Below are 21302 nucleotides of genomic sequence, written 5' to 3' on the forward strand. Positions count from 1 at the left end.
AATAATTTATATATATTTTTTTATTTATAATTTTACTTTTATAATGTTTAATAAATTTATATTTATAGGTTTTAGCACTTATGTAAGAGTTTTACGCATGCATGACCTTTGAAACGTAAACATCGGAAGATCAAAATATTATTTTTCCAGTGAGAAAGTTCGAAGCCAAGTTCTCTGCGATGTAATTCGCTGTGATTTAAAGTTTTTCGCAAGGCATTATCCTTTTTGTATGTATAAGCGGGAGTTTAAATCAATGTTCTCAAACGTATATTTGTTATTATCCTACGTTGTGCTTATAGTAGCTATTAAACCCAACTTTAGTGATGTAGTGTCCGACGACCCTGTTGACGTTGTTGAAAACCGCCACCAACAGCAGCAGCAGACAGGGCCAGGCGGGTCTGGTGACTATGCACCCAGGCCTGGGCCTTGGTCTATACCAGATAATGATGGAGCTATTCCAATGCCTCATTATGTTAAAGACTTTCAAACTTGTGCATCTTCGTCGGCATATACTGGGTATGATATGAATTTTAGTTTTATTTTTTAATATATACATACATTTTTTATAATACATTTTAAGTAATAATTTAATGAAAAAAAAAATGTTTTTCTTGCGTGTGTATTTTTTGTGACAATAATAAAGATATCTTCTATCATTATTGTGGTCGACTGAATTATGGATTGACATTGTCTTAATTCTGTTTGACGGGAATGGTTGAATATGACATACTCGTCTAACTTCTTGAGTGAAACCTTAATACAAAAGCCTGATTTATTCATAGTTTTTAAATAAATGTTGACATGATAGAGTTTAAATTTCTTTACATACAAATGAAGAATATCATTGTTAATAATATTGAAGAAAAAAAGTTATGAAATTGAAAAGTTTTATTTTGTTGACTTTACCATAAATTACAGTGGCAACATGTCACTCCAGGGGTAACAAGACACCGACAAACAGAATTACTATTTTTAATCAGAAATAATATATCCTTAATTACCATTGAATATGGATGCAATTATATGAAAGCAGACAAAAATGGAAAAATGTAAAAACTAGTATTTTAGAGAACTTACCTTGATTTTATTTCATTCAATGTTTTAGTATATGCAATATTTTCATTTATCTATACAGTACAATTTTAAATATACAATATGTATAATGTATTTTTCACTAATTATTTCATCAATGGTTCTTCTATTATAGCTTCATCTGTATAGCGTCTACTGTATATCTTTATTTATGCCAAATATGTATCTTGATTGTTTTAAGAATGACATTTATTTATACTATTATTATTAATAATACATTGGTTTGTAAATGAATACGTTCATAAATACATGTTAAGTCATGTTAATGAAAATGAGAAGAAATTACAATAAAGGTGGAAAGAAAGAAAAAAAAAAGAAATAATGTATTTGTAGCAAAATATACTATTTAATTTTATATATTTGATGATATTCATTAAATTATTCATAACCTATGAATATATCCATTTCCATGTAAATGTACGGTATTAGGAATTTCTTTATTAGACAGTATTTCGTAATCAGTACTTTAGATGGACAAATTAATCAGAAATAATATATTTGCAGCAAAATATACTATTTAATTTAATATATTTGATGATATTCATTAAATAAATCATAACCTATGAATATCCATTTCCATGTAAATACCCTAAAAGGGAACATGCCCAAATGTTTTTACTCCGTTTAACTAGTTACTAAAGGAAACTTTGTGTTTTTCTTTATTAGACAATATTTCGTTATCAGTACTTTAGATGGACAAATTCATGCACTAGGAAATAGAGGCAACCTGCATTGGAGTGTTAACACCAATCCAGGTCCCTTGATATCATCAAGTATTCAGAATTTACAGGTAATTGAATTAATTTCGCAATATATTAAAGATGTATTGTCCCTTGAAACACAAAAAATGAAAAAAAAAATATTCTAAATTTAAATTGGCCATATCAAAGTAATATTAAAGTTATTCACTTTAAGTCGAAAATTCGAGCCAAAAACAACAGTTTACGTAATTAACAGGTAAATTAATTAGATTACATTTTGTCTGAGAAATCGTCGCAAGCGAAAGTAAACAAAGATTTCAAACCATGAGTATGTATTATGCATGATGCTAATTAGGATTGTTTACAACTCATCACGGTTGAGAAGGTGGTTTCACACAGATCGCGAGGAAGTTTTATGATTATCCATACAGAGTAGCCAAACAAGCGCATTGCATTATGGGATATGTTTTGATTGAAAACTTTGACTGGAAGTCAAAGTTATTCTTTGAACAAAAAAACATCTGTATTTCGGTTAAATTATTTTTTTTTGGACTAGTTTTTGGTGAAAGTTAATAACTATTATGATACTTCAAAATGACCCACTTTTTTTCGAAATAAAAAAAAAAACTTTTTTTGGGAATTAGTCAAAGGGACAATACATCTTTAAAGACATTGCTAGTCTCTTGGTTTAGTTGCTTAACTACGTTTGTATACAACGAAAAGTACTCACCATTATACTAGTCTTTTAGTTGTATGCAGGTGAAGAATATCATTATTACATCTATCGTCCAGTCTCTGACTTATTTAATTGATTCTCCCTTTTCCAACGTAGTCAATGTTCCAATTAAGTACGCACTTCAGAGTGCATCCAGGTGTTAAGAACGACGTGCTGCGCTGTGGTCTTTCTAGCGGCAATACAATATACTGTAGGTTACCTATAATATTGAAAGTGATTTAAAACTTAATTACAATACATAATTATTATTACTAATTGTATTCAACGTAAGTCATATTCTTTATATTTGTTTTTTTTTTATCATATTAAACAATTATTCTACTGTAGCTACTGCTTTGCTCTTTAGCCTGTTTGCCAGTTGTTTAGCAAGTCTGTTTCTGGGAAATTAACATTGCAGTTACTGCTGCTTAAATTTGAATAATTAAAAACTAACTACTGTATTTTTGTTTTTTTAGTTCTCAAACAATGATGGCATATATAAGATAGTTCCCATGCTTGATGGAAATATATTTAAATGGGATGGAAGCAGCCTTGAAAGTGTACCATTCAATGCTGAAAGCCTTCTCAGTGCATCGTTCAAACTCAGCGAAGATATTACGGTTGTTGGTAGCAAGGAAAAGACTACCGTGGGTATTAACGCCCACAGTGGAAAGGTAAATACAGTTGTAGATTTACTGTATTGTTTTTAGATCAAAAATTGGGTGTCAGGAGAGATAAGGGCCAAACAACATAACCTAATTTCCTATTATTTGCATTGTAATTTAAATTCTTCTTTATTCACCAATAGCAAAAACAAATTGGAGCAAACAAAATAGCTTTTCCTAGTTGAGGGTTTGCCACATACTAAGAAATACATTTACTTCGAAGAATAACATAGAAATACCGAAAGCAATACATATCAATGAAATTAACAAACAGTAAAAAAGGACATAAACAAAACAACAACAAAAACCAAGAGATGGGCCACCATAAATCAGTATCTTGATAATAAAACGTTTTTAACAAAATTATTTTTACTCTAATCTTTATATCTAAAGGCAGGTTGTTCTAAAATATTGAATTTGAAAAATTAAGGGGAAGGATGAATCTATTATTTTAACCACAACATAAATACACAATCTCAATAATTTCGTGCCTTAAAGTTTATGACAATTTTTTAATTTGACTTCATTAATTTTTTTTAGGTACGATATACATGTTCATCAGGAGGATGTAAGATGCTTGGAGATGACCAAGTGACGGATGACGAAGATTTAATTGTAGTGGAACGGAAGCAACATACAGTCAGAGCTGTAGAGCAAAGAACAGGGATAGAAAGGTACATATATGCCATATCACTATATTTTATTTCTTTGAATATTTATTGTTTCTCCTTTAAGTATTAAAAAATAATGAATAAATTAATCTACTACTATTATACCTGTTATTATCATGTGAATTTTATATATTATTTAATTATATACAGGGTATATAGTCCGTAGCCAGAGGAGTTTGAAAGTTTGAATGTCCCCCTTTTAATACCCCTTTCACACCAAAAGAAAAACTTTTGATGTGAAAAGCAAAATCAAACAACTCCGGGGTTCAAAACAGCGGCGTTTAACAGCTGAACCTTCTCCAGAGGGCGAACTGCGGGGAAAGGTACCAACATCAAACTCCAGAGTTTTTAGGTCAAAAGATCATCATCACATGATCAATAATTGCTTTAGTTTTATTTCAAAATACTTTAAATTTATAAAAAATATATAGCAGGTCTAAAAAATAAGAAATAGTATAATCAAATAATATATGACTTTTGAAAATAATTATTAAATATTATCAATTAAAAGGATTCAGAGTTTCTAAAGTTTCTTCAGCTGAGAGGTATAATCCGGAGGTAGGTTATGCAGAGTAGGGAAAACATCTGACCAATTATTTGGGTTTTTTTTACAGATGGAACTTCAGTGTAGGCCAACATGATCTGACGTTTTTGGAAGGAAACTTTCTCCACAATGACGATTTGTTTGTAGATGACGATGAAGCCAACACATGTGTGGAAGGAATGGAGCATGACTTGGCATATGATAACCCTATCCTACGTTTCACCGTGTCCACTGGTCGAGTTTATGCATTTAGTAGCAGTGATCCCTCTCAATTGTTGTGGGTTCATGAGGTACAGTAGGCATGCCGCCTTTTAGATGTGGAAAAGTAGAATTCTCTCTTTCAAAGGAAACATTTCTATTATTAAAATGTATACATTATTTTCTGCGTTACATTTACTCTTTTAAAATAAATTGATAATATATTGGTTTGTTTGGAATAATGGCCCAGACAGAATTAAAAGAAGCGTTATTGTCCGCACAATAGAAGAAGGCTGTCTAAATATGCCACATTTCACCTTCTTTAGTCAATCCTTAAGTCAATGGATTAAAAAAATTGTAAAGGAAAATGAAGACGTTAAACGGAAAGACCTTTTTTGGCTTCATATATATACAAGCATTTTGATGGAATACAAATGTTTAAACATTTGTTATAGTTTTGTACAGTTAGAGATCATTAGAACTCAACAAAACATTTATTTTGTCAAATGATATTTAGTTTAGAAAATACAAAGGCATTCAACCATCATTAAGTCATTAACTATCATTAGGTCAATAACTGCTAATTATGCATATATATTTTAAAGTAGTCATTGAAAATATCTACCTTTTAAAACGCCCCAATGAGCGACTGGTCTTTCCTTCAAGCATGAACCATATTATCATAAAAGTCTTAAGTTTTAAATAGTACACATATTTTTCTATCAACAGTTTGACAGTGCAATAGCCCAGGCATGGTCATTGAATGATGGTCAGTTTGACCAGATTGATATGTTTGACAGCAACCATATACCAGCCATCTCAACAGAACAGAGCAGCTACTTACCTCCTCATATTCAACCTCAGCCAATGATGTACCTTGGTAAATTATGTTTGACATCACCCGATTCTCTGTATTATATATCCACATATGGAATAATTTGCCCAGTATCATGGGCAAAATCTGTAATACACTGTCACATGTGATGATTAAAGTTAGGCTTATGATACATGCATCACATATGTAACACTGTATTATAGTTGATAGCAGGTTCCCACTTCTGTGTTGGGACATTGGCCCATGGTTTCCTCTTTTAAATAAATATATAGCATTCCCAATAAAATTGAGTAGTTGCCGTATGATATTTTTCAGATATTATATATGAATCCCCCAAAAACATGAAAAATGAAGATTCATTTAAAAAAAAAGACATTGAATAGACCATTTTGCAATTTTAATGAAGTTAAGCACTTCCGTAGGAAAAAATATATTAAAAAAATAATATTTTCACTTATAAAAAGACAAAATAAATGACGAATTAAATTCAACCAAAAACCCATTGACTAGGCTATACCTACCAATTCTTGGTCAAAGTGAATAACGGTTATGTGACATTAAAAGGCATATTCAACAAAACATAAATAAAAATTTTTTTCAGGGGGACAATATATCTTTAACCAATTGAATTGGAATATATTTATATTTTAAAAATAGTATAACCCAGTAATTGTTCACATTTTTATTATTATTATTATCATTCATATAGGTACATATAAAAATCAGCTTTATGCTCAGTCATCTGAGATGTTTCAAGAAGAGCTGCCGTATGGATCAAATGCATTTGCTTATGTTAGGCCTGCAAATAACAAGCTGATAATATCTGGACACAGGGTAATGTGGCAGCCATACCAGTCAACATCACAGCACAGAACACCAAGTATTCTACATATACAGGCTAATGACATGCTTGAAGAAGAAAGTGAACACACCAACCAAGACACCAAGATCTCCTGGAATGACTACCCATTTGGTAATTAATAATTCATTAGGGAGGTTTCGCAACGCTATGAATATGATAATGAAAACGGATACGTCACACACACGTATTTGTTTTCGTAAAACAAGAAAAAATCTGTTTCGCATGGCAACGAAATATTGAGGGCGCCATCCAAAATATGACTGCGGTAAATTTGAACGAAGCGCAGTTGCATGTTGCTTGGCTGCCTGGGACTAGCGTAACATCAAAGCGAGTGAGGACTTTAAAAAATGCTATTTATCTGCTATTACGAATATGACTGGTGATATTCGTCAACACGAATATAAAATAGGGATCAGCTCAAAAGTTTCACAAATGTGTAAGGTATCCATTTTCGTTATTGTATTCGTAGCGTTGCGAAACTAGTAGGAAATGCTTTTCACAATATGAATCTGACTTCTTATCTTTACAAAGTTAAATTCTTTTTCTAGATATGGGTTATTACTTGTTTCGATCTCAGACACCAGCTCAGTACATGATCAGTCAGAGAAATCCCAGAATTCATCTCATTGAAAATGAAAGTCAAACTGAAGAAGGTCTTGATAACGTAATTGTAGCATCTCTCTGGAATTGGTGGTAAGTTATCTTAACTAACTGAAAAATATAATTGGTAAATAAACGGAATTATATTTCAAATGATATTTATTTTTAAATGAATCCCCATTGTGTTAAACAATTCTCAAACATTTTTACAAAAACCACCTAAGTTCGCATTGTACCACCTGATCCAAATAATGCATGTCACATGATAAGTAATCAACCAATTTATTGGCAAACAAAACCTTTCATATTGTAACATAAATCAAACTAATATTGACATTAGTACTGAGCCATATCCTTCCTTATTTATAAAACATTGTTTTATTTTCTTTTTTCTAGGAAGGAAATACTAGCAACTAGTTTCTTGTTGTCTTTAGCAATGCAGTTATTTCACTCACAGTTTAAAAAGATAGCCAGGGCCAGGAAAGACAGTAACTCAAGCCAGGGGGACTCATCTGACAAGCCAGATGCAGCGGAAGAGGTCCAGGCTAGCCAGGTTGTCCCTGACAGTCCTACTTTGGTCTATACTTCAAGGTACAACCTACAAAATAGTCATTGCACTCATTCAGTAGTGATGCTAATGTCAAGGGTCAAACTCCTATACTAGGTCAACATTTCTACATTCAATACATCTTCACATGTCTGTCCTTTATTTGTTTCCTCTTCTTTGTTCCTTTGATGATATTATAGCCTACTGCTAAAGGAAAAACTTCCACTCCTATTCCCCCTTTTCCTTGTTTTAACATTTCTAAAAATGCATAACCATTCACTCTCAGTTTTGTAGGTAAAGCTAAGAAATAATTTTTCTGAAAGATTTTAATCTCTTTTAGCTTTTTACTCATTTAAAAAAAAAATTCTCTTGCTTATTTCATTAATATGCCACAATAATGTTTTGTACTTTTCTTATTTTATGTAATAAGGTATTTGAATGATTTTGAGCATCAGGAATGTTTAGGAAAAGGTGGATTTGGCATTGTTTTTCAAGCTAAGAATAGAGTAGATGAGAATGAGTACGCTGTGAAAAGGATAACACTCCCAAATAGGTATTTTATTTTTATTTAGTATTTTATTATGGTGTTTTCTATATACAAGTACAAAATGTGTATCTTACATACCTGACAACCAACTTACAAACCAATCTAAACAGCACTTTATTGTATAGCATACCTCTACCCATACTTAAGTCTTTCTAGCTGATGGAGATCTACGAGGCAAATCGTTTAAATAAAGATTAAACAGCATAATAATGACATAAATTTACTGTCTAAAGAATAAAAGTATGATATATATGATTACTATAGATTAGAGGCACGTGAGAAAGTACTGCGAGAAGCTAGAGCTCTTGCGAAGTTGGATCATGTCGGAATTGTGAGATATTTTAACTCCTGGCTTGAGGAACCTCCTCTAGGATGGCAGGAGCAACAGGATAATGAGATTTGCTCTGAAAGGTAAGTTTAGTTTATATTTCTTTGTTTTTATCTGTTAATCGTTTCAGTCGTATATTGCCATTTAAAGAATTATTTCTCAAGTGAGTTGTGACTTGAATGAATTTCCATTTTTGATGATGACTTCAACACAATTCTTTTGCAGTGAAACTGGACTGTCCATTCAATTGTTTTCACCAGACAGCAAGCTAGTACGAGATGAAGATAAATTTAACAGACAAACATCTTCTGACGATCTTTTTTCCAAAGCCAAAGAAGATGATTCTGCTATTCCTGGTAACTATGGTGATAATAACACAACAACGGATGATGCGGGAAATGAAAATACTGGATTTAATGTTGGAGAGTTCGAGGAGGATGAATCTTTTAGCATAATTTTCCAAGAAGAATTGGAAGACAATCCTGCTGGAGATATCCGGAAAGGTTCTGAAGGTTTTGAAGTAGATAGTTTAAGTTCTGACCAATCAGAGGATGTTGATACACCTCTAAATGTACCATTCCAAAACTATGGCAAAGATTCATTTGGATTCAATGCAGACGCCGAAGACACTAGCGCATCATTCCAAGTGGTTTTTGAACGTTCCAACGGTGCTGGAAATGAAAGCGACCAATCGGAAGAAAGCGAAAGCAGTGAATCACAACAGACGGTTACTAAAGAGTCACTAGGGACCAACAGCCCAAGGAGTTCGTTCTCTAAAAGGTCGGAAGCAAAGGAAGTGAGAAACCTGGAAAAAAGACCAGTTGCCAAAGTTTATTTGTACATTCAGATGCAGTTATGTCAGAAAGAGACTCTTAAGGATTGGTTATCAAAGAACACATTAAATCGCAATAGAAACAGTGTACTTCATATGTATTCACAGTTAGTGGATGCCATGCACTATGTTCATGGTCTAGGCTTAATCCATCGAGACTTAAAAGTAAGCTCAAACTTTACATGTGTTTTTAGTAGAAAAGATAAGAACATAACAATTAGTTGAAATCATCATCAAAATATTGCTTTTCTATAATAAATTAAATTGTGTTGATTATCGAGTACAGTATACAAATGGAACATGACCGTAATTTCATTTTGATAATGATAACCTTTTTTAATAGCCTATAATAATATCATTTTTCCTTTTGTTTATAATATGTATTGCTTCCTTCTCTGAACACTGACAGGAAATGTGTTTAAAAGTTGTTGAACCCTGATAATGTTAAATTCCAACTCTTAATACTGTTAGTCTTTGTGTCCAGTGCTATGAAATTAATAAGAAAGCAGGTCCCTAAACAAGAGCTAGATTTAACCTTTATGCAACCTGCTCACTGGAACTTGAGTCGTTATTGAGAAGACTTGTTCTACTATCTTGGACAGGAAAACCATCACCATTTATGGCAGTGCCCATGCTTTAACCACTTGTCCAGTTGCGACTTGTCTGGCTTACGATAAAAATAAAAAATCCCAATACCAGAAATGAAAATGTTTTAGTGCCATATTCCGAATGCAATTTCAATTATATGGAAGAATATTGAATCTCTTGATAGAAAAAATCTAATAACAATTTTTTTCTTTTAATAACGTAGCCTTCAAATATTTTTTTCTCAAATGGTAAAACCATAAAAATTGGTGACTTTGGATTAGTAACAGCCATAGATACACAAGTGTTAAATGTGCAATCGCCAACAACTGAGAAAGAAAACAAAGGATTTGGGGACCAACGACATACAAGCCAGGTTGGAACACAACTTTACATGTCTCCAGAACAAGTAAGAAGGCAATATCGTTTTTATAGCACATCTGGGTGTATCCTTGCCATTTGATTGGTTAATTATGCATCATGTGCCATTGATTATTTTGCACTAAAGCGTGGTTCCCACTAGCGACGCAACGCAAGGACGTAACGCAACGCAAATGAATTGACCAATCACAAGCGATGGCTTATTCGCTTGTGATTGCTAACTGTCTATAACTTCGCTTGTCATTGGTTAAAACGCTTGTGTTGCGTTTACGTCCTTGCGTTACGTTCTAGTGGGAACCAAGCTTAATGAATGATGGACAGAATTATTAAACAGCTTTTTGTAAAAATATTTTGCAAAGGTTGTTGACTGATCCATGTTAAAAAAACAACCTGTAGTGAGGGTGCAGCTTCTATAGCTTGACTAAAGAGAGCTGACTTATTTTCAACAAAACCAATTTATTTAAAAAAATATATAATGTAATGCTAGTTATTGTATTTAATATTTATAGCTTGAGGGCAAGACATATGGAAGCAAAGTTGATATTTTTTCAATGGGGCTGATTTTCTTTGAAATGCTGTTTCCATTTTCAACAGAAATGGAAAGAATAAAGGTTGGTTATTGACAAAAATTTAACTTTGTTATCTTTAGTCTAGGTGAATTTAAAATTGTGGCCAAAATTACGTACTGCCAATAAATTTTTTTTAAGAAACATGTTCCAAGTAACTCAACAATATTTATTATTTTGATGTTGATGGATTTTTAATTATAAGTTAGCTGTGTGCTTCAGTGTACGACCAGTTCAATACTGAATATCAAAATGTGGCAGACTATGGGTGCTTGACCTTTGACAAGATCGCCTAAAATTTATGATTTTAGTAGTACGGTACGGTACGTAGTATTGTACATCCAGTATACATTATATTCAAGGCTTTAATGGACCTTTTTTTTCAGACCATGTCAGATGCCAAGAAATCGCTGTTACCTAAACGATTCACAAATGAACTTTCAAATGAGGTAATTTTTTATTTGTTTATAATTTCTGTTTCCAATTAAATTATTTGTGTCTCAATCAATTTTTGTGATACTATTTAGTAACAGGTTGTGCTTATCAATAATTATGTTCAAACAAATTTGTGAAAAAATAGATTTGAAAGAACAACAATGTTTATATTCAAATAAGTTTTCAAATCTATTTTAAAAGAATTGAGAGTGGATTAAACAAAAGTTGATTGACTGCCATTGGACATTTGCAATGGTTGTTGCCTATAATTGCATGGTTCAGTTGCTTTCTATATGGTATCATGATCTACATTTTGTTTTTATCAATGCATTTATCATTCAGGCAATGTTGGTTAAATGGCTTCTATCCCGAGAACCAGACAAAAGACCCGATGCCGAGGAACTGATGGGTAGCGATCTGTATGCTGATGTTTATGAAGATTATACACCACCACATCCAGTTGCTAGGAAACGATATTCTTCAAACAGCACCTCTTCCTCATAGTCTTCGTAATGTATTCTAAATATAGTTTTTTATATTTTTTTGTACATTCTAAAGTTTATAGTTTATCTCAATAAGAATAACTTTTGCTGAATCTTTTAAAGCACTTATTTCAATTTAATTTGAAATGTATTGTATCCCAAAAGAAGCTGTGCTTATAAAAGGTTAGCTTTGATATCCTGATGGAATATGTATTGTTAGTGTTTGTGTTTTCTACCTAGACTTTCAATCCTCCCAGAATTATATATGTTCTGAAAATGTGTTTGTGTGTCTCTGAGCCATTATACCTGGTAGATGGTATATGATCATACATTAACTCATTCACTCACATATTTTTAAAAATTTCAATATACTGGAACTTTCAGAACGGAACTAGTATTATGTGCTGTCATGTTATGGTTAATTCTAAAACAATTCATTTCATTAGAAAGTTGTATACTACACCCAAACTGAGAGTTAAATTATATTTTGTAGTTCTTGTGCATGCCATAGGCACTATGCATAGCTGTTTGAACCCCTGTTTAATTTGATTATGAAGGTAGGATGTCTCTATGGCTTTTCTTTAGAAATGTTAACTCTTTAGAAATAATCTTTTTCTTAACTTGAATTTTAACACATTATTTAACTACAAACAAAAATAAGGAAATCATGGTTAAACTTTCGAATGGTATTCTTTTAGTTTTCTTATTTCAAACCAAGGTTTGTACCAATTAGATTTAAAGCCAGTAACTTAATGTGTAATATTTGTCACTATATGGAATTAACAAAATGTAGGGAAAAAAATAATAAGACGTTATTTCAAATGAAATAATATTTACATGAATTTCATAAATTTGTATGTAGGCATTTATCATATATTATGAGAAAAAAAACACCGGTTATATAATAAAGGCGATTAGTTTACGATTATGAATAATTTATTTAGCTCCTTTAACATAGATGATAATATATTTTTGTAAAAGCTATACAATACTGACACATCAAGAAACCATGCATTATGCCGTTTAGTAAGTTGTAATGCCATTAAGCATTCAAGCTGTTAGAATCACTGTTATAGCTTTTACACAAAAAAAGTCATGTTTTATATTTTGTTACTCTATTGATTAAATTATTTATTCACTAATCATGGTGTATTTAAGGCAACAATTTTAAAATTAGTAAAATTATTATGTTTCAGTATTCTGTTTAAATTATAAATGGTGTTTATACTTATATAACTTATTAATTTATATAATATGGTGTTAATATTAAAAGTATATAAAACTAGGATAGGCACTTGAAAGACCAAAACCACGTACAAATGGCAATGTTAACTAAATATGTGATGTCTGATCTAAAAACATTATTAACAAAAATTAAATAGATAAATCATTTGATATCAAAATGCATTTATTAACCATTGAACAAGATAATATCTCAAATAAGTATAATTGTACTAAAACATTGTTAATCTGTTCTGCCTCCAATGGAGGACCAATGTGGATTAGAACTATATTATACAGGGCACAGAAAAATGGTAAATTGTTTTATTTAGTTCAGTCATTTTAAAGATATTACTCTCAGTAATTAGAACGTCAGCATTTTAACATACCAATACATAATCTGTATTTTAAGTTTGAAATATTCATGTTATAAATGAAGTAATTGTTTTATTTTTGCCCTTTTAGGGGAAATGTATCTATGAATTATTCATAGCAGCTGTAAATTATTGTACATATATGCGTACTACTGTTTATCAGTAATAAAATGAAAATTTAAAACTATCTGTTGTTTGTATAAGTATTGTTCCTCTTTATTTAAACGTTTCATGAATTTTAAAGTACTTATATTAAAAGAATTAGCTGAAGAATTACATACAGATTAAAATAAAATCACCTGAAAATATTGCAATATCATTTTCCACATTTTCGAACAAAATCAACCATGTAGATTCACTAATGTAAGGTAAGTTTTATGATTCCATTTGGTGACAAATTCAATGAATTTGGGTATTCAAATTTCTACTAGTCAGTTCTAGGACTGTTTTTGCTATTTACTAATTGGTCAAAATAATTTATCTTAACAAAAACTGCTCTGTTTGTATTATCAATTCCACTAGCTTATGTATCATTTTTTCACACAGACTATAGTTATAGTACTTCAATTTCAGGAGTACCTATCAATTTAGTAAAAAATAACTTCTTGGAATAAATATTGTTATTGCTTATTTAACAAGATCTTAAACTACCTGATAATATAATTATTTAAAATAATTTGGAATAAATTAATTAATTTAACATTTTAAACAAATTCATTTTTTCTTTATAACAAACAAATAGGCCTAGGTACAACTTAATATTAAAATTTAAGTTAACAGTGAGAGAGGTTGAGTTTTAAACATAAAAAACTAAAATATTTATCCAATAATATTTATAATTTATAAATAATTTAACATATTTATTCAGGGAAACAAATATTATTCCATCATAGGCTGTTGTTTATTCAGGTCATCTTTGTTGCGTTCGTGTATGGTACTTGAACATTTCTTGCAGCTTTCATCCATATTCCTGAGAGAATCCATCTTATGTGGATTGAAAGTTGTTGCCAAGTCTATATTTAGCAAATGTGATTGTACTGTAAAACAAAATAATACATAATTGAGAATGCATGACCTAGATTGGAAACATAAGAAGAACTAAAAAAAAAAGAAACATATTGACCTCAAAGTTAATGATAGACCATCAAAAGAGAGTCATGGAAATGAATGCATGCAATGTCTACACAAATGAATGAATAGTGTAATAGATAATGATGATCAAATCAATTCATCTAAACAGTATATTTCAATTCACAATTTAGATTTGTAACCTATTTTGTAAAAGTTAAATACTGAACTTACAGGTCACTCTATTTAAAAATTCCTTGTTTTTTGCTAGCTGTCGATTTAATTCTTCAAGAGTTTTTGCTGCTGAATGATGGTTGTAACTATTTTCTGCATGCGAGCTGTCCATCTTTCATATCACAGATTAATTTAGTCAACATTCACAACTTAACTGAAGAAATTATCATTGGTAATTAATGACTTCCTATAAAAATATAAAGTTATACAAATTATATAGGCCTACCTGCACATTAATATGAACTATCAAACTATTTTGACAAAAAAGTGTGATGTGCCAAAATACTGTAGTGATATGCCAAAATATGGTAGTGGCATGTGATAGGACATGTCCAAATTATGGGCATATCACATAAATAAAGTTTGATTGTGTAGACATATTATAACCTAGCTTTTTTAGAGTCTTTACTCTTAAATAGTTAGTTTACTACTACCAGGTAGTCTAGACAAGGCCTCCTTCCCTCTACTCTCATTCTAGTATAGATAGACAGGCCCTACTACTAGCTAGCTTACTACACTAGGCCTAAACTACTACTAGGGCCTAGTACTAGCCTAGGCTAGTTAGGTCTAGCTAGAGGCTAGCCTGGCCCTAGCTAGGCCTGACTTAGCGGTAGAGGCTAGGCTAGAATGTAATTGTAAGCTGATACTAAAATAAAAGTCGGAATTTATTTTAATATATTGATTATTTCTAAATAAACGTTTTACTAAGCCTACGTCTAAATGTATTAGGTTTTAATACGAAACTAGCTAGGCTAGGCCTAGACCAGGTATCCAACAGAATAAAAAAAACACTAGGCTAGGGTCTAGGCTACTTACTGATGAAAAAGTTTTCTTTTGGTTACTCGTTGATGGCGCTCTGCTTGTCAATCTTTTTTGCTGCTGCACGTTGCTGCTGCATCTATTTATCTGCCTGATGCCGCGCAAGACAGTACTTCTTTCTTTGCACATCGATAATTCACCGTCAAATATGCAATTACATTTTTAAAAATATAAGAAAAAAATGTTGTTGATCCTATACTTTACATGCATTAATGGAGATAATTTTTACACCATTTTTTTCTATGTAGGCCTATACACAATGATCATAGCGCCAACGCGACGATAGTAACTTTTTTTGTCAGCAGACGACGGCTGGTCGAACGAGACTCGACTACACACAGGTGGTTGTTTTGTTGTTGTCAGTGTGTTTTTCGAGGCTATTGTAACCGTATTGTTCTTGCTTATTTAAAAATAATAAGAACTAAATTATCAATAGATATGGTTATGAAAAGTACACAATTTTAATTAAGGCTAGCCTACTTGTCCTAGACACATCTTAGTTAGGGCCCTAGGCTGGGCTAGTAGGCTACCAATACCGCCGTATTTATTAACTCAGATCAGACAGGCTGTGCGTGCACAGAGTGCTGGCTACCTAACCTCCTACCTTGGCTAGGCCTAAACTAGATAAACATAGGCGGCGGCCATATGATAGCCTAGGCCTAGTTCATTAAAATAAAAGATTGAGTTTGAAGGTTAACAACATTTTAGATAGTCCCTAGGCCTACATTTTTTTTCAGTAGTGGCAGCTTTCTGTTTATTTAGGAAAATAGGTAGCTCTAACTAAATAAACATGGATTTAATGAGATCTCTCAGCAGTGCCTCTGTGCTAGTTGGCAAAAGGGCAGCAAGAAGTGTTTCTAGCTTCCTTGGTATCTCCTTGGAAGACAATCAATTGGAATTTTGGCAACACAAGTTTACAACTAAAGCCAAGGTATGATTCGGAATATAATACTAGGCCTAGTACTGCATTTTGTAACGGTGTTAAACAGGTTTTTGATGAAAAAAATATTAAACAATTATTATCTCGGCATAAAAAAAAACCTTTTTAAAACAACATTTAAAAAAAATTAATATTTTGTTATTAAATGTACTAATACTATTCATTGTAAAATTTTATTTGGGCTGTCCTTTTATCATCAGTTTTATTTATTTTTAAAACAATTTTTTTTTTTTTTTTTTGCAGAATAGACAAATTGCTCCCTCATTACTCAACCTTCTTCCAAAACGTTTCAATAACTTTGAGTTTGAAAAAATAGATAATGAAGAAACTACTTTTGGAGTTAAAAAAATCACCACTGCAGTCAGCGCTCCAAATCAGAACAATGAAAAAGAGATGAGAAAAGGTACATGTTCAAAGAGTTACTCGGATAGCTTTGTTACGCATCATTCGCAACCTACTCAAGATATAATTCCTAATACACAATCTGAATGTAGGAATATTGTTTCTGAAAATCTGCAAGACAATGACGGAATTGATAAAGAAACAGCCAGTGTAGAAAGTCAGAAGAATAGCTTAATATCTGTTCGATTTCATCCTAATGTTGATGAAAATGAGAATTTCAGCAAATTTCAAGCAAAGAAATACAATCCGGATTTGGTAATTGATAATGGTGATGATATAGTAGTTCTAACAGACAATAGCAAGACAGACATTGAGCCATCAGGTAGTTTTAAGGATGTCGTAGGAGTACGGGAGTGTGACAAATGTAAGGGAGACTTGGAAAAGCTTAAAGAGGTTGTTAGGTTGTCCAAGCAGTCAAATGAGATTTTTCACAAACAATGGGTAATTGTGTTGTCAAATTAAAATTTTTACGAATAATGACTAATTTCTTAAATTTAGGTAATTATACTTAAAATATTGGTAAATAAATAAAAATATTATATAATAAAATTTACATAAAATCTATACTCTTTTAGGATTAGATTTTATGATTTGTTGATTTATCAACATTTCCAACCACGAGATCAATGGCCTCAGTGGCTCTAATTTGTCTGCCATACACCACAACCACACACAACCTTGGATGTATATAAATTTGATACCCCCATGCTTGGGATGGCCTAATAAATATATTGTTTTCCCTAAAAAATCTGATATTCTGAATGTGCTTTTTTGTGGGGGTGGGGGTGGTAAAAAAAACTTTTGAACTTTTTAGAAAAGTCTGTTGTTAGCTGAGTCGACTGTAGTGTACGCAATATAGGGGCGCTACTGCACTTTCGCACCTAAAACTGGGCATAAGACTCGCAGCGGGTAAATGTTTTTGAATTGGTATGGTTGATAGACTGTGGTCTGAAAGTGCAGTAGCACCCAATATAGATTAGTTTACAGCACCCGATGTAGCCATACAACATACATATTGTGCCAAAGTTTATTCATAAAATATTTTTCTTCAACAGGTAGAATCTTGGATGAGACTTCACGAAGAAGTTAGTTTAAAAGAAGAAAAGTGCAGTGTAGAAGTCGAAGCTACTGGCTTATCGAAGGATAATAAGAATAATGAAAGTTCAATTGTAGTGACCCCAGCTGACCAACAAGTTTACAAAGACCACAAGCCTATCTTCTCGACGTTTGTCACAGTTACGCAATTGTTTGTGTTCTCTGTTCTGTGCTACTTTGGTGGAATTGCACCAATTGGTGTTACACAACAACTAACTTATGCGGAGGGAGTAAAAACATTTATTGGAACAGAAACAATATCTGTATCTACGTATCCTAATGTATGGATCGGGCCAAATGCAAAATATTGGATAGGTACAGCAAATGTATAGTATTTTTTATACTACTTATGGTTTCATAAATCGTCTGTTTCTATGAACAGGATTTCTTCTTTTTCTATAAATACAAATTTGCGAGTTCTCATCATTTGGAAATTGACTAAAAAAAACAACAAATTAACCACATATTTTATTGGTTGTAGAATTATTTTTAGATCCACCACTGTGAATATTTTTACAATTTTTTTTTTCAGGAGTTGGGGCAATGTATTCACCCTGTATGCGCAAAGATCATTTTATTAAGATTGAATCTGCTAAAGATAACCTCTATTATCGGAATGAACCACTAGGATGCTGTGAGATAGATATACGCAATACAGCCGGTACAACTACAGAAAAAGAGTGCCAGAAATTGACTTATGGTATATGTATAATTTGATTTAATTATTTTAAATAGATGTAGGCCTTTTGTTATCAGAATGTATTTATCTTTTCTCCTCACTGTAGATCATAAAAAATGGGATTTCAATATTAAAGACAGGTAAGATCTAGTGAGAAAGTATAATTAAAGCAGAGAAACCTCTAGTTTATGACAACTTTATGTGATCACATAAAAATTCTGCCCAGAAGAATACAATTATTTTGGGTTACACACACTTTTTAGGCATTGGTCCTGATTCGCCAGTGGTTATATTCACGCAAAATCTATTCTTCTTGCTGTATTTTCTGAATTTACATACGATACAGCATGCGTGTCATAGCTTACTTTCTATTTCATTTCAACAATTTAATGATTTTGCTGTTGAAAAGTGAGGGGAACAATCACCCACTAAAAAATACGTTAAGGGGGTGGGGGTTTATGTCCTCTCCTCCCCCTGGATCTCTGCCGGTTCTGTCAAACTATTTAATAGAAACAATTTCGAGAGACTAACACTCTTTATCTTTTATATTACACTAGGTGTTGGGACATGGAGTTTGCCTGTATGCAGCGCTAGGATGGCTGGGTCAAACTATGTAGCTCATACCATCAGGCCTTGCTGCGTAGGCTTAACTGGCAGATGTGAAATGCTAAGCCATGAACACTGTGCGATTCTTCATGGAACTTATCACCAACGTGTTTATGAGCATTGTAGCCAGGTATACAGATGTTAAGTTAACTGTAGTTTTAACTAGTCAACATTTTAGTGTATTATTAAATAGATCACTATATTTTAAATCTACCTTAACATGTGTAAAGTCAGTAAAAAGCCAATCTTTCTTTTAGCAGTATAATGTTTATTTGGATACTAAACTTTTCCAAGAAACTGTTTTACATTAAAAAACGTGTTTAAAAACAAAGAAAAACTGTGACACTAATCATACAAGGTGTGCTGTATAACTTCACTTAAATCCTATGGTCTTAATTTAATCATGGTGTTAGCGTAAACAATTAAGAAGCAAAGAATATTAAACATAATTTATATTGATATTTTATTATTATAGGTAAATTGCTTGGAAGATATATGTACACTAGGCAAAATTAAAGTAAAAATTAACACAGGTAGGTCAATTTTGAAAATAAATTGATCTGGTCGTTTTCAATGTAATGCTAGTGCTGCAGTTGAAAATTTGTCCAAGAGAGACAGAACGTTTAAATATTTGATGCTGTGATTATACTGTGAATCACTGAGAGTGGACGAGGATCCATTATTTTTGTATTATTTATACTGGGTGACCTCTTCATTTAAAGATTGGTCTCAGTTATGATCAGTGGCTGTGACGTACTAGTACACCGGGGTACCTCCCCTCCCCCCACACTCGTCTCAAAAGATGTACTAGTCACATGAGCTAGATGTGTACACTGGACCTACAGTTTATATCCTTCCTTATCTGTTAGACTCGTTCTACCACCAGAACCATGAAGCGAGTAAGCCTTGCCGATGTTATGGCTATGTATTTACAGTTCCACTGTCTTAACCACGCAGTCACTCACTCATTATTTATTGTGAAGCTTCAGGCTTTCCAGTGTGTAGGCACTGGCATGAGAATGTATTGTCAATTAAACTTTTTGGTTGTATTTGACAGATGGTAGATTGAACTATTTACTAATATATTCTTTCTTCTACTAGATGCTCCAAATCAATGGTGGAGATTTTTTCTGCCTCTTTTCTACCATAATGGAATAATTCATATTCTACTTACTTCTATTGCTCAGTGGATTATACTTCGTCCAATTGAAGCTATTGCTGGAGGTGTCCGAGTGGCCATCATATATTTTACGTGTATCTTTGCCGGAAACTTGGTAAGATTAATTTTACTATACTTAATAAGTACTACTGTACAGTTGAATATTTAGTACTGCTGGCAAATAAGTACAGCTGGCAAATAAGTACATTTACCAAATAAGCAAATCTACCAAATAAGCACATATACCAAATAAGCACTGCTGTTGAATAAGAATGTAATAAGTACTACTGCCAAATAAGCATTACTGCTGAATTTAAAGCACTACTGCTATTCTACTGCTAAATAAGTACTACTCTAAATAAGTATTGATGCTTGATAGGGCTTCCGAATAAGCACTGCAGCCAGTTAAGTACAGAGAAAGGGTATAATACATTTGTTATGGTTCTGTCTATTCTAACATTACAGATTGTAATGGCATAATAAACGCTTATATTTACTGTATAACAAATTGTTTGAATGACAATATTATTGTGTTTTGTACAATTTATCATTCCTTCTGTATACAGATGTCTGGTATTTTCATACCATACATGCCGCAAGTAGGAGCTACATCAGCTGTATGTGGATTTCTTGGTGTTACGTTCATCGAAATTATCCAGTCCAAAAATCTCACGCAATCAACATTTGTTGACTTCATAAAAACTTTAACAATTCTTGCTGTTTTCCTTGTATCTGGAACATTACCGTTTGTGGATAACTTTGCACAGATAGGCGGTTTCTTAACAGGTATTGTAACTGGTATCATATTTCTACCATACATTGTGTTTGGTAGATGGAATGTCATGCGAAGACGTCTACTGGTGTGTGTAACTACGCCTATCCTTTTGTCTTGGTTTTTTATACTAATAGTGATGTTTTACATTGTACAAAGCAGTGAATTTTGTAGCTGGTGTCATTATTTAAATTGCATTCCTTATACAGACTCTATGTGTAATCATACTTGGCTAACATACAAACCTTTTTAGGAATTACTGTATAGACATGTAACTTTAATTTTAAGCGATACCTAATCTGTTTGTGTTTAACTGACTTTAACTTAATTGTTTGAGAATATCGAAA

General features: G+C 32.1%; 2 protein-coding genes and 1 long non-coding RNA gene across 4 annotated transcripts; 2 read left to right on the plus strand and 1 right to left on the minus strand.

Annotated features, from left to right (window-relative positions):
* Nucleotides 1-162: 162 nt before the first annotated feature.
* Nucleotides 163-12901, plus strand: LOC140047059 (eukaryotic translation initiation factor 2-alpha kinase 3-like). The gene is made up of 16 exons (XM_072091864.1): nt 163-516; nt 1759-1882; nt 2985-3182; nt 3714-3847; nt 4459-4678; nt 5316-5466; nt 6131-6394; nt 6832-6976; nt 7280-7474; nt 7861-7983; nt 8242-8388; nt 8531-9302; nt 9949-10131; nt 10613-10714; nt 11056-11118; nt 11447-12901. The coding sequence occupies exons 1-16, from the start codon at nt 230-232 to the stop codon at nt 11606-11608; spliced, it is 3270 nt and encodes a 1089-aa protein (XP_071947965.1). The 5' UTR covers nt 163-229; the 3' UTR covers nt 11609-12901.
* On the minus strand, nt 12886-15292 carry LOC140047060 (uncharacterized). Its single transcript, XR_011844902.1, has 3 exons — nt 15198-15292; nt 14484-14670; nt 12886-14218 (listed from the first exon to the last, which is right to left on the minus strand). It is a non-coding gene; the product is annotated as an uncharacterized lncRNA (long non-coding RNA).
* Nucleotides 15293-15627: 335 nt separating this feature from the next.
* LOC140047062 (inactive rhomboid protein 1-like) lies at nt 15628-21287 on the plus strand. 2 transcript variants are annotated; one of them, XM_072091871.1, is made up of 9 exons: nt 15628-15643; nt 16011-16233; nt 16486-17085; nt 17700-18054; nt 18272-18439; nt 18976-19154; nt 19500-19557; nt 20126-20298; nt 20750-21287. In XM_072091871.1, the coding sequence occupies exons 2-9, from the start codon at nt 16093-16095 to the stop codon at nt 21206-21208; spliced, it is 2133 nt and encodes a 710-aa protein (XP_071947972.1). In that variant the 5' UTR covers nt 15628-15643; nt 16011-16092; the 3' UTR covers nt 21209-21287. The 2 variants fall into 2 exon arrangements, with proteins under 2 accessions (XP_071947972.1, XP_071947971.1); XM_072091870.1 differs by lacking the exon at nt 15628-15643 and adding an exon at nt 15654-15684 and having other exon boundaries at nt 16065-16233.
* The last annotated feature ends 15 nt before the right edge of the window (nt 21288-21302 follow it).

Source organism: Antedon mediterranea, chromosome 4, assembly GCF_964355755.1.
Source record: "Antedon mediterranea chromosome 4, ecAntMedi1.1, whole genome shotgun sequence".
Classification (NCBI taxonomy): Eukaryota; Metazoa; Echinodermata; class Crinoidea; order Comatulida; family Antedonidae; genus Antedon; species Antedon mediterranea.